The sequence below is a fragment of the Andrographis paniculata genome, unplaced genomic scaffold (genome assembly GCF_009805555.1).
Source record: "Andrographis paniculata isolate CXL003 unplaced genomic scaffold, ASM980555v1 Contig95END, whole genome shotgun sequence".
Lineage (NCBI taxonomy): Eukaryota > Viridiplantae > Streptophyta > Magnoliopsida > Lamiales > Acanthaceae > Andrographis > Andrographis paniculata.
In genome coordinates, this window is record NW_026137634.1 from 1,083,781 (window position 1) to 1,096,522 (window position 12,742).

At 33.7% G+C, this 12,742-nt stretch overlaps 2 protein-coding genes and 1 long non-coding RNA gene across 6 annotated transcripts; 1 reads left to right on the forward strand and 2 right to left on the reverse strand.

Moving 5' to 3' along the window:
- Window positions 1-48: 48 nt before the first annotated feature.
- On the reverse strand, window positions 49-3,964 carry LOC127243155 (uncharacterized). Of its 2 annotated transcripts, none has more exons than XR_007836951.1 (4): window positions 3,826-3,964; window positions 3,600-3,749; window positions 1,798-1,870; window positions 49-279 (listed from the first exon to the last, which is right to left on the reverse strand). It is a non-coding gene; the product is annotated as an uncharacterized LOC127243155 (long non-coding RNA). The 2 variants fall into 2 exon arrangements; XR_007836950.1 differs by having other exon boundaries at window positions 49-284.
- On the forward strand, window positions 3,625-5,680 carry LOC127243154 (uncharacterized). The gene is made up of 3 exons (XM_051263038.1): window positions 3,625-4,296; window positions 4,750-4,855; window positions 4,978-5,680. Exons 1-3 carry the CDS (start codon window positions 3,625-3,627, stop codon window positions 5,538-5,540), a joined length of 1,341 nt encoding a protein of 446 aa, XP_051118995.1. The 3' UTR covers window positions 5,541-5,680.
- On the reverse strand, window positions 5,080-12,210 carry LOC127243151 (uncharacterized). Of its 3 annotated transcripts, XM_051263033.1 has the most exons (12): window positions 11,873-12,210; window positions 10,876-11,031; window positions 9,917-10,132; window positions 9,535-9,717; window positions 9,035-9,256; window positions 7,673-7,789; window positions 7,441-7,584; window positions 7,152-7,253; window positions 6,526-6,594; window positions 6,064-6,365; window positions 5,831-5,989; window positions 5,080-5,619 (listed from the first exon to the last, which is right to left on the reverse strand). In XM_051263033.1, exons 1-10 carry the CDS (start codon window positions 12,071-12,073, stop codon window positions 6,132-6,134), a joined length of 1,644 nt encoding a protein of 547 aa, XP_051118990.1. In that variant the 5' UTR covers window positions 12,074-12,210; the 3' UTR covers window positions 5,080-5,619; window positions 5,831-5,989; window positions 6,064-6,131. The 3 variants fall into 3 exon arrangements, with proteins under 3 accessions (XP_051118990.1, XP_051118991.1, XP_051118989.1); XM_051263034.1 differs by lacking the exon at window positions 5,080-5,619 and having other exon boundaries at window positions 5,751-5,989; window positions 6,069-6,365; XM_051263032.1 differs by lacking the exon at window positions 5,080-5,619 and having other exon boundaries at window positions 5,751-5,989.
- Window positions 12,211-12,742: the final 532 nt, after the last annotated feature.

Below are 12,742 nucleotides of genomic sequence, written 5' to 3' on the forward strand. Positions count from 1 at the left end.
ATGAGTGAGTGATGATAATTAGGGAGGAACACAGTACAAGTTTCACCCATTGAAGAATCTTTATAGCTGTACATCTCTTCAGTTTCTTTTCAAATATAAATGAGTTAAAGGTTGAGCTCTAAAGATTAATTTGAAGACAATCTATGAAATCTGGAAGCCTCTGAATTTGAACTGTTACGGTCAGAAGTTTATTCTCATACTATTAGATTATCTCTCCAAAACCCGTCCTCGTCCTCAGTTTGGATTGCAGGATGCAACTCGCCAGCAGTCCCCTACACTCTTTACTAGTTCAGAAAAGGGCAAAATGAGTTTGTGTCTACTATTGAGTTAGCAACCCGAAGAAAATATAAGTTGAGTCATATCTATTTAATAGCTGCTAGTCTGACTTGTGTCATGTTATCTTTGAATTAACTCTTTTATCATTTAATATATATATATATATATTTAAAGTATTATATTCATTTTTGTCATCAAAATTTATGTCCATGTGGTCAAACACACATTTTAATAAAAATAGATAAAAACTATTATTTTCTTTTTATATTAAAGATTGTATTTTTTTACTAAATAAACAAAAATATCTTTGATGACAATAAAATAATAATAAAAAAATAAAAAACAAACATAAATCTGAATAACATGGGAGTATTATATTACCATTTAAATTAATATACTAACTAAACACACTCTTATAGTAAGATGAGTCAAAAGCCCCATAAGAAGCTATGGAATTGAAATAGTAGGTGAATGCTTTGTCAGTCGAGTCTAGAGAGTATCAGGCTTGGCTGCCGACATCTTTTCAATTAAGCCTCTACCATAGGTGTACTTATCCACATTGAAGATCAATTAATAGTGGATTGGATACGAAACACAACAAAGTTAAATAATTTTTTATATTTGAATTTGATATGTTAACTATTTATATTTGATTCCTTTCACGAATCAAGTTGAAAATATATTTTCAGTTTATATTAATTATCAAGCAATTTTCTCTAATTTAAAAATAAACATAATATTATAAAATAGTATACTTTTAGATTTAGATGTAGGAATATTGATTTTAATTTTCTATCAAACATTTTCGAGCAAAGCTAAAGCTCATCTGTAAACGTAAGTGAGTAATAATTTGTAGAGTTAAGCTTGCGAATAACTATAAATTCATTTATGAGCAATAAATTTGTTAGGTTATTCTTTCTTAAATTTCCCTAAATATGGAAAGAGATAAAAATAAATAAATAAATAAATAAATAAATAATAATAATAATAATAATAATAATAATAATAATAATAATAATAAAGCTCAATAATTGATTGAGTGTAAATGCATGGCCATGCACAACACAGGTCATGTAATTAATAATGGATTACGCATTTTGTACACTATTATATATATATATATATCACTATATATATTTAAAGCTTTAATTACTGACAATAAATTAATGGTAAGATTGAATAAACAACTTATAAAATTATAAAGAAACTATTTAAAGTTAGAATGAATAATAAATAATCTACTGAAACTGAAAGTGACAAAACAGATATCTTTCAAGCTGGAGGATTTTCTTTATATCTTACTTTTTTAACACAATGGCATTTATTTTAGTTTATTTCTACTGTCTTATGTATTTTCAGATTATGGAATTTTACTTCCTATGGTAACAAATTGTAGCTTTAGTTTCGGTGAACTCGTGATCATAAGATTAATGCTATCGATGTAGAATCTAAATCGAACCTTATTTAGATCAAGGATCAGAAATTTTGGGCTGAAACGTAACCGAGATAAGATTGACTAACCTCAATTACCATTGTCCCTCCATTGAACGAGGCATTGCCACCAAATCTTGACTCACTCATTTGGGATACATCCCTGCAAAAGAATAGCATTGCACAACTTCAGTAACTCATCTCACAGTCGAATCTCGGGGTTTAAAGTGATTGACTGTGTAAATTTACCAAATCATATTCACATTCTTCGATCCCAAGTATAATTTTATATGCAGTAGAAAAAGAAAAGTGAACACGGTCAAGGAGATCAGAAGATTATTGACATATTCTATACACTGCTGCTTTTTTGGCGAAACAAATATATTTACTACAGCTACATTAAGCTAAAAGAGAGCCATTAGGTACTGCATCTACCATAGGGGGACCTCCCATTTCATAAATTCTTCTACAATCATCGTCGTAAGGACAATTATTGTCAAATTTGGACAGCAACACGCAATTTAATGTGATGTTCAAGAGTGATGTGCATACGTATGGACATACTCTCAGTGAGATACATTTCCTTCCCAAATATCTAGTTCGAGAGCATGCATACTCAACCTACAATACACACCTGTGAAGCTCGGTCCCCCACACCTCCTCAAACAATAAAGAAAATCACCAAACATAGGTAAATTGCACGATTTATATAATAGAAAGACAACATGAGAAAGCTTTTCAGCCCTTTTCTATTTTCTATGTGAGAATATTTCATCCATTTCATATTTTACCAGGATAACTTGTAGTTTACCCTCTTTTAACTCAACTCAAGCTACACAAATAGATAATTCTACACTTACTAAACATAGGTAAAATGCATGATTATATAATAAAAAGAGCACATAAGAAGGCTTTTCACCGTTTTTTTTATTTTCTAAGTGAGAATATTTCGTTTATTTCGTATTTTACCAAGGATAACTCGTAGTTTACTCTCTTTAACTCAACTCAAGCTGCACAAATAGATAAATCTACACTTACTAATCCTCCATGGTTCCCCCAAGTTTGTATACACGGAAAACCATTCACGAAATTTGAGAATTAAACGGCATTTAACTCAACACTTTCATCGCAAGCACACACACACACACACACACACATATATCTAACAATTTCTGATGAGGCAAGAACATTGAAGAAATAACAAAGAACTTAATTGCATTGTCAGGTAGGTGGTGTGTCATATTTAAGAGCACATTTAAAGAGGATTAATATAATAAACAAGAAGGTCAACTTGTGGACAATTGTATTTCATAATCATCTGTACAACACCCCATTCTTAATTCTAACCAAATCTCAAACTCGAATCACAATCCGTGTATTATCGAACCAGCTTTTATGTATAAACAAACTAATCACAGAATTTGAGACTAAACCCATTATATAATCAACCTTTAGATTCAAAAAACACCAAAGCAAGAAGAATCCCAGTTTCTTCTTCTTCAAAAATTACAGCCCACATTGTTCTATCTATATTGCATACAATTGAACTTATCAATAAAGCCTAGAGATCTTCACCATTGCTACAAGAAACTAAGGTTCCTCTCACATTCAATGCTTTTAATTCCACTTTTTGTAGGGATCCCTCTTTCGATTTCTTTGTATTTATTTGTGTTGTGTTTCCAATTGTTCATTATTAGAGGTGCCTACACGTCCTCTCTTTGTACTACACAAGTCAAAGATTTCATCAATTTTGATTCACTCTCAAAAATCAGCTTCTAGTACAGAGCATTTTGACTTCCATTCGACATTTTGGAAAGCTTCTCTTTTCTAGCAACTAAATTCCATTTAGAAATCTATCTTCTTTCATACATATACCTACATTTAAGTTTTACCTTTTTTCTTCTGAGAGTAGATTCCATGGATTCTGGAGCGATTAAATCGGCCAAGGCATTGCCAACACCTCTGCTGCTGAAAGATTTTTTGTTGGAAGATTTGAGCTCGTGCTCGTCAGGCGGATTTGAATCATATCCCAGAAGGCGACACTGCACCACTACAGTTAGATTTCTTATCGAAATTGACCTAAAAAACACGCAGCAGCAGCAGCAGAAGAATAGATACCTGAATTTCAACAAAACTACGCCACCGCGTCTTCTGAAAAGCCCGTCGAAATCAGCTCTCGCAGCGTTCTACACTTTCATCACCGCGGTGAAACGTTTCCAATGCAGCGCCACTCCACCGGAAAATAAAATGCTCAAGAAATCATCGAGTCTACGGCGTAGCCTCTGCCTCTCCATGAAACTCATTGAGAAAAGTAGTAGCTTCTGGAAGAGGAAACCGAATCACAAAGGAATCGAACAGTGGAAGTCTTTCGAACAGTTGCTCAAGGAGGACTCGGAGCCACCAGCCATTTCCAGCAGCTTAACAACGGCGGCCGAATTCGCTGCGCCGGGAGAGTTTCCCGGCGGTAATTTCTCTTCGGGGGTAGAATCGACTTTAACATATACGGAAAACGACGTCGTTGAGATGCCGGCAAACGACGACGTTTCAGCTGACTCAATTGCTACTAACGAGACTGCCAACTATACAAAGGTAAGATTATTATTACTATCAATTTATCATCACGTAATTTAATTTATTTCTCAAAAAAGCATGAAGTAATATATTTGATTACAACCAAAAATGAACATTAGTTCATAGGAAGAATATAGCAGATTATTTCATTTAACTATTCGAGATGTTTATACAGTAGTTTAATGTTTTTATAAAATATATATTTATTAGAAAAGATTGTATAATTAAAACAAATAAAAAATGCTGAAAAAATAGAAGCCCCCATCATATGCTTACATCAAGAAAAATTAGTACTAATATGCTCATAAAATTTACAACATTCTAACAACAAAATATTCATTATACAATTTTGGTGATATAATTATATAGTAAATTAATAGTATGAGTTCTTTTTCTTTAGCAGCATTAATTTATGTGGGTAATTAATTATAAATATCTCTCGACATGGCATGTTACAATTTTGGGATATAGAAGGATCAATTCAGCCCGGTATCAGTTCTCAATTGCCCCTTTGAAGATGAACATGAAGAAGAAGAGGTTGCCTCTCCTTTTCAACACAATTTCACAAATGCAGAAGGTCCCTCTCTCTATTTATATATGTGTGTGCTTTTATGTATAAATATCATTCTTACCAACATATCAATTTATACACTAGTAAGTAACTACAGCTAAATATGGTGTTTTGGGATTACTCTACAGGAACAAGAAAGCAGCAAACAGAAGGAATTCATAAACCAGAGATCCATTTTCAGCTTGAGCCAGTGAACTTAGCTGAAAGATTTTCCCTTTTTCCGGACTCCGATAACGAATCTTCATTACTGGAGACCACGTGGGCCAAAGAAGAGGACGAGGAAGAGGAAGAAGAGAGGCGAGTACAAGATAAGGCATTGCATTTACTTAACCACATGAAGGACACGACGCCTTCCTACGGCATCAAAGCGAGGGCCGACAAGCTACTTCTCGACTTCTTCACCGAGCAAATCATGTTTCGAAAATGTGGTGGATACTCCTTCGATGAGGATGTTTTGGAGGAAGCAGAAAGTTGGATCATCGGGAGGGAGTGTCGCGAGTTGTTTCTTGAATGGAATGTGGCGAGTCGTAGGGAAGTGTATGTGAAGGATATGGAGAAAGGAGGGGAATGGAGGTCGATGGTTCGGGAGAATGAGGAGATGGCTTTCGAGTTGGAGGGCGAAGTTTTGGCTACCCTTTTGAATGAGCTGCTGGTAGATCATATGTCATTTCTAGAGGAACAATGTGAGTGAATCGCTAACGGCATGTATTAATCGAGAATGTATAAAAAGAAATGCGTACCTAAGTTCTTGCCGGCGTGACGTCCAAACACTGCAAAAGAATCTCAAACTGTGTAATTATAGCAACGGAGAAAAAGAGTTCAAAGTTTTCCCTATTCGATTCAAAAACAAACTTTCTTCGCCATTTTCTAGCATTTCTAGATTCATTATGGGCCTAAGAAATGAAAAGTGTCAACAACGACGACATTAGGAGATGTCATATCATCAAAGTGTAGTATGAAAGACAATATGTAAATACTTACTCAAAATTCACTTCAACTGTGTAGGCATTTATATAAATAATTGTCATCTCAGAAGCAAAAAATCTGTCATTAGGGGATTATGTCCATTACTTTCATAGGGCTTTTATCACAATTTTCGTCTCTGAACTTGTCGATCATTTCCCAGCGCTCGACACAGATCTGCATACATTACACGGCCATATAACAAGGGCAAAATCAATTGAAATGTCAAGACAAATACACAATCTACTCACCAAACCTGTCCTGTTTCAAATGCCGGAGGCCATGAGTTGAATCTCCAACACAATCAGATTAATGTTTCTTATAGAATCCTTGCTCCATTAACCAAACCTGTAGCCATCTCCACATTTTTGGCCAATTCAACAGCAGTGCCTACGTACGTATGGGGTGTCATATGTAACAGAGCTGTTTTAGCTTCTGTAGGGATATCAAGGCCTCCAATGAATTCTCGTATGCTCTCTTTGGTTACAGCTCTCCCTCTAGTTAGCTCCTTCAGCTTCTCATAAGGCTCTGGAACGCCATATCTTCGCATTACCTATAAAGGAAGTAAAAATGGTAAATGCAATAAAAACATATATAAGCAGGTATAAGTGAAAAAAAAAATAATAAAATTGTTCGTTCTGGCAGTCTACAAAGCCTTTTGCATTAAAAAATCATAATATAAAGAGATATTTATGCTAGCAAACTTTACATACAGTTTGAATTGGCTCAGCCAGAACTTCCCATGATTGGTCCAAGTCTGCGAGTAAAGAAGCCTTGTTCACCTGTGAGAAGCAAAGCGGTAGAAGATAGGTAAACCATGTAGGGGAATTCATAATCTACGAATATAATTTGATCATAAATGCAGAAATTGACACAAGGCTAAACACAATGCACCATCTGGTCAGACTTGTCCTCAACAAGAGCACAATCAAGAATAGCCTAGTGCATCGATTTATGATCAACACAGAGCACTTGCCTAGCAGTAGCCAGATGTGCTCAGGGGAAAAAACAAAGGGTATAAAAAAATTAAAAATAAAAGAAAAAAAGAAAAAGGAAAAAGAAACAGACATACCCAAAGTTCTTTAATAAAGACAATTAAATTTATGGCCAAAATGGCATATCTGAGAAGGGGTCCTCAGATGAATTAGTAAACATGCATGAAGTTCGTTGTGACAACATTTAGAGGACTCATTCAGAAACAGAAATTGATCAAGCTCTCTCAGTGAAACTATACAAAAGTAGGCATATAGTACCAATTCATGACCAAAAAGCATCAAGTGTAAATGGTGTAATATAATGACAGTAGAGTCAATGGATGGGATCCTAATTAGAGCCATACCTGAAGCTTTGCAATGCCCTGCAATGCACTCTTGTAAGCTACGAGTGAATGTCCTAATCCAACACCCATGTTCCTCAAAACGGTGGAATCAGTCAAATCTCGCTGCAGTGACAACCATAATAGTGATTAGCAACAACATCACTACATCGGAAGGAACAGGGAATGAACTATTATAAGTTGATAGCACACAAATTAAGGGTAACATACTAAAAGTCACATCTTTCATGCAATGCTATCTGTATGCGCAAGAATATAACCTTAATATCTTCAAACAATATCAAGTACATACCTGCCAGCGAGATATAGGTAGCTTTGTACTTAAATGAGATAAGCCTCCATTCGCAATCCCACAGTTGCCCTCACTATTTTCGAAGTCAATTGGATTAACTTTGTGGGGCATTGTTGAAGAACCTATCTCACCAGCCTTAGTTATCTGCATATTTTGAAAATGGCATAACTCCACAACCAAATGATAAAAAAAACAACATTGATACTCGGAGCTAACATATTGATGGCCATACCTGCTTGAAGTATCCCAATGAAATGTACCCCCATACATCCCTATTGAAATCAACTAAAATATTGTTGAACTGAATCATAGAATTAAAAAGTCTGGCCATGTAGTCATGAGGTTCGATCTGTTACAGAAACCAAATAGATTAACATAAGTTAGTAAACTTGACAAAGGGTGATGAAAAACTTAGTCAAACTGCCTACTGATGAATATATCAAACATAAATCATGTATAAGATTAAGACACAAGAATCAAGATGATTACGGATAGGCAAAACCGCATTGGCTAGAAAAATAAGTTAACTGAGGACTGAAATACGGAAGCAGGAATGAACTAAGGCACCTCCCGAGCTCATAGCATCATTAGTTACGTAATTGTTGTTTTGGAAAATTTTCACAATATATCCCCAAAACTATAGCAAATACACTTTATCCCATTGCTATATCTAACAAGTAGTTTTTGCAATTTCCTTTTTCAATTCTCATTGTTTTCTTCAGATTTTCGCTCTCATTTTTCAGGCTTCCCAATATCCACTTTTAGTTTTCCACAGCTTGTGAACATATATTTTTTATGGAGAAAGCAAACCCCTCCTTCCCCTAGGAAAAGTGAAAAACTAAAGTTCAATTGTCTTTTAGCCTTTATTCAAACAGCTCTCTTATCAATCCCAGCAATGTAGATTTCGTCCAATATAGATTAACCTTAGTCTTTTTATTCTCTTTCCATTAATTTGATGTTTAACCAAAAATACTTAAATTTAAGATTGAAAAAAAAAAAAACTATAGATATTGGAGTGTAGTAGGATGATACATTGTTTGGGCAACGTTAAAGAATGCAACTGCATTTAAGTTTCATAGTGGTTGGATGTGATATATTATATAAAGCTTAGGTGTTGAAAAAAGAACTTTTTATATTAATTGCATTGAAAAAGGTATCAAAACACAGGTGAACAAAGTCTAATAATGATTAGAGTGATGGTGATATTAACACCAACACTAATAGATTAAAATACTAGATAAATCATAATGTATAAATTATTTATAATGTCATCTCATTATTAAATCAGTAAGATATTTAAAAATACATATCTATAAATTATTATATATGCACTCTCTCTATATATGTTAGAATAATATCCTATCATAATAGAAATCAATACACCACACCAAAAAACTCACTATATTTTTCTTTAAAATCTCCTGCATGCAACCAAATGATTATTATATTTCGAACAAATTCTTATCCCTTTTTTTAAAAAATAATCAATATCCCTCTTTAAAAAAAGAACATTTAATTCTAACCTAAGTTTTCCCAGATAAAATTGAATATTAGCAAACACTTGTACAAAGCATATTGATTCCAACCGGCATACCTGAGTCACATAAGGATTGAAACTTATTCCAAGAGATGTGACAAACTCCTCAGCAATTTGTGGCCAATTAACATCGGGATATGCAGCTAGATGTGCATTGTAGTTTCCAACAGCTCCAGCAAACTTCCCTAAAATTTCAATTCGAGATAACTCCTGCCTTTCTCTGCTTAACCTGTAAGCAAATATTGACATTTCCTTCCCGAGTGTTGTTGGTGAAGCTGGCTACAAAGTACAATTCACATGCACACATTAGAAGGTGCTATCAGATTGTCAATATCAAGTCAATGTTGTCAAAGAACTACCCTTCAAAAATGTACAAATGATGCATGCACAAGATTTTGGCAATCACACATCAGGTTGTAGGTTTGAAACAACTCATTAATATTATTATTCATGGCCAGATTCTCCTCCTATGTCCAGCCAGTGGGTAGAGAATTTATAAATACAAGCACACGCGACCAAGATCAGAAGCACTACATTTCACAGGGGTAGCTTCTTACCTGTCCATGAGTTCGAGAGAGCATGGGAATGGAAGCATTTGCAGTAGCAATATTACAAATAGATGTAATCAATCTGTCCATAACAGGTAGTATAACTTTGTCAAGTGCTTCTTTCAGCATCAATGCATGAGCTAGATTGTTGATGTCTTCTGATGTGCATGCAAAGTGGAAAAACTCAAGCACCTACAATAAAAGAAACAGCTATTAGTAGATAACAAAAATTCCATAAATAATAGTCTCAAAAAAAAAAAAAAAAAAAAAACACATACACACACAAAACAAAAACAAAAACAAAAACAAAAACAAAAATCATGTCTATCATACTGCAGGAACATTTGCTAAACTCAAAATCATCAAAAACTATATGAATCAGCATATTAACCTTCGAGATCTCTGGATGTGACTGGCATCTTTGTTTCAGGAAGTACTCGACAGCCTTCACATCATGGTTAGTCACTTTCTCAATTTTCTTTACTTCCAATGCATCATCCATGTTAAATTGATCAATCACGTTTTGAAGAAAGGTCTCAGCATCTCTGGAGAAAATCGGTACTTCAGAGACTCCAGAAATTTGAGAAAGTTTCAATAGCCACCTAACCTACCAAGATGAAATACAAATGGGAACATATATGATTAAATAAAATTAAGTGAATGAAACGATTAGCAACAGTGTTGTATGATGGAACACACAACTGTGATTTCAGCTTCAATCCAGGCCAACCTATTCAAATGGCTGAAAATTAGCTAATCAGCATTAGGAAGAAAAGTAAATTTCCAGAAAAAGGTTTCTTAATCTGATTGATATTACTTTCTGAGACAACACAGAATACACCCATCAAAGAATTGCTCACAAGTCACAAGGTATATTATTTTCAAAACCAAGATAATTTATAGTTGGCGATAGTGCAGGCAGGGGTATATGCAAAACCTAGATGTTCACTTGTACGGTTGTACCAATCTGAGTCTCAAGTAGGATAAAACTCTAGTTATCATGGCACGAGTAGGATAACACAGTACTACATTGTTACATGTTTCAAAGCATCCACCCCAAAAACTCTTGACTTATTTTTATAGGAATCAGACAATAATTTGGAACATTAATCTTAGTACTTGTTTCAAAAAATAAATTGAACAGAAATAATGAAAAAAACATATTAACCTCATATTTGAATGCACTATCACCTAAGAGAATGAACTCTATCAAATTATATTGACAAATCACAAATACAATAACCTTTCTGTCAAATGCCTGAATTTTGTTGCAACTTAGTTTTATAGAAAATGAAAATAGTCAAAATACGCCTTAATGCAAACAACAGCTGTTATTAGCTCAATAAATACCTCAACCAGAACCCTGAATTTAATAAGACCAAATTCACTCAAAAAAGGACCCAACTCCTTCACTTTTGTCCAATACCGGCCATCCAACGGGCACAAAGCTGTCAAACTTGAAAGCTCAACATCCAGTGAATAGTCAGTAGCAGGCATCATTTGCACCTGGAAAAGGGAATTTAATTTATATCAAGATAGATATATATACATATATATATATATATATAAACACCATTCACAGGAAAGAGGCATCCACATTGAAATTTGAGCTCTGGTCCAGCAAGTTAGCAAGATTATACACAAGTTCCTTGTGATATGCTAAGACACTTTTCTGCAAGGCAACTAAAAATAGCAACAGAGATGCATGAATTTTTATAAACTACGAATGATGAAGCATACCATGGACTTATAAGGTATGGTTAATAACCAAAATATCATCCAAAATCAAATTGTTATTATTATTTTTGAAACTTGAATATGTCACCAGTAGGTAACCATAAAAATGATAATAGTAAGGAGAGGATAAAGAAAAGAAAACTGGCTTATGAAGTACCAAAAAATCCACTCAAGCAAACTATATTTTCCTTTACAAAAGATGCTAGTTATCAGAATACAATGTAAAAATTTACACATGATGAAGTAATTATTTCAAATTATTACATGGCGATACACCACTTATATCACAAAAACATATTTGACACTACCAAAGCAAGTAAAAGAGTTCATGAGAAAGTCCACATTTCAAAAAGATATTTTGCATCCAAAATTGATGAAAACAAATAATCAGGTTGCTTATTTCTATTAATAATCCCTAAAGCAAACTATCTCCAAGCATCAATACATCTCAACCAACCACGCTATCAAAATCAGAAACATATATATACATATTCAGAAAATGACTACGAATTTATTGAACATTAGTAAGTAAAATCCGACCGCTCAAATAATAATCTGCAAAACCAACTGTGCAACTTTAGCCTCATCCAAAAAATAAAAGCACAAATACCTTCAAGGCGGTCTCGGAACTGCTGCTGTTCTCTTCCTTGTTGGACGCTTTAAGGATGAGACTTCGGTATGAGCTAATGGAAGCACAAGAGAAGGGGCGATTGTTGTAGAAGTTCAGATAATCTAAGCGTTTTGTTGAAGCTTTGAATAGCGTCCCGTCGTTGACAGCAAAACCACCGGCAGCCGCTGCTCTCAATTCCATGCTAGAAATAGGAGAGTATTCGAAGATGTTGCAGCCTCAGCTCCGAATTTCGGCTCTCTGCGTAGTAGCGGCGGAGAATAGAAAGTGCGAACGACGGCGACGGCGCTCCTGAATTGGCTACTCCAGTGATATTAAAGAACCATTTTATAAATAATTATATTTAAAAAATATATATATATATATATATTTACCAAATAAAAATACGCTGTTCGAAATATTACACGTTCAGTCTAACTTGTACATGTTTCGTTTTTATATGTACAACAATTAAAAGTAATTTTTTTTTTTTAATCGTCATTTCTACACCAATTACAAATATTTTATTTTATATTTATTTACAATCAATATTGTCACCCATTACAAATACATTATTTTTATATTTATTTATAATAATACTATTATATTATCATTGTTTTTTAATAAAACTGTAACTATATTTTTTTATTTTTTTTAATGAGTTTGGAATCCGCAGCTGTTATCCCAAAACACACCGGATAAATTTCGGCAAATTTTAACTATATTTATACAAATAAGAATTGATTCTTTTGATAAAACAGTGTGTTCATAAATATAAAAAGATATATTGGAAAATATATTGCTAGTGAAAAGAATTATATCAACTACTAATAAATTAGATAAGAGAAATATTATTATAATTATTTAATTATC

Bases quoted from the DNA above. Each gene is read 5' to 3' on its own strand.
- LOC127243154 (XM_051263038.1), top strand. From the start codon at position 3,625: ATGGATTCTGGAGCGATTAAATCGGCCAAGGCATTGCCAACACCTCTG. The intron at 4,297-4,749 runs GTAAGATTATTA...TTTGGGATATAG, and splicing joins AGACTGCCAACTATACAAAG to AAGGATCAATTCAGCCCGGT. The intron at 4,856-4,977 runs GTCCCTCTCTCT...ATTACTCTACAG, and splicing joins CAATTTCACAAATGCAGAAG to GAACAAGAAAGCAGCAAACA.
- LOC127243151 (XM_051263033.1), bottom strand. From the start codon at position 12,073: ATGGAATTGAGAGCAGCGGCTGCCGGTGGTTTTGCTGTCAACGACGGG. The intron at 7,790-9,034 runs GTATGCCGGTTG...TTTCTGTAACAG, and splicing joins TCAATCCTTATGTGACTCAG to ATCGAACCTCATGACTACAT. The intron at 7,254-7,440 runs GTATGTACTTGA...TTGTCACTGCAG, and splicing joins TACCTATATCTCGCTGGCAG to CGAGATTTGACTGATTCCAC.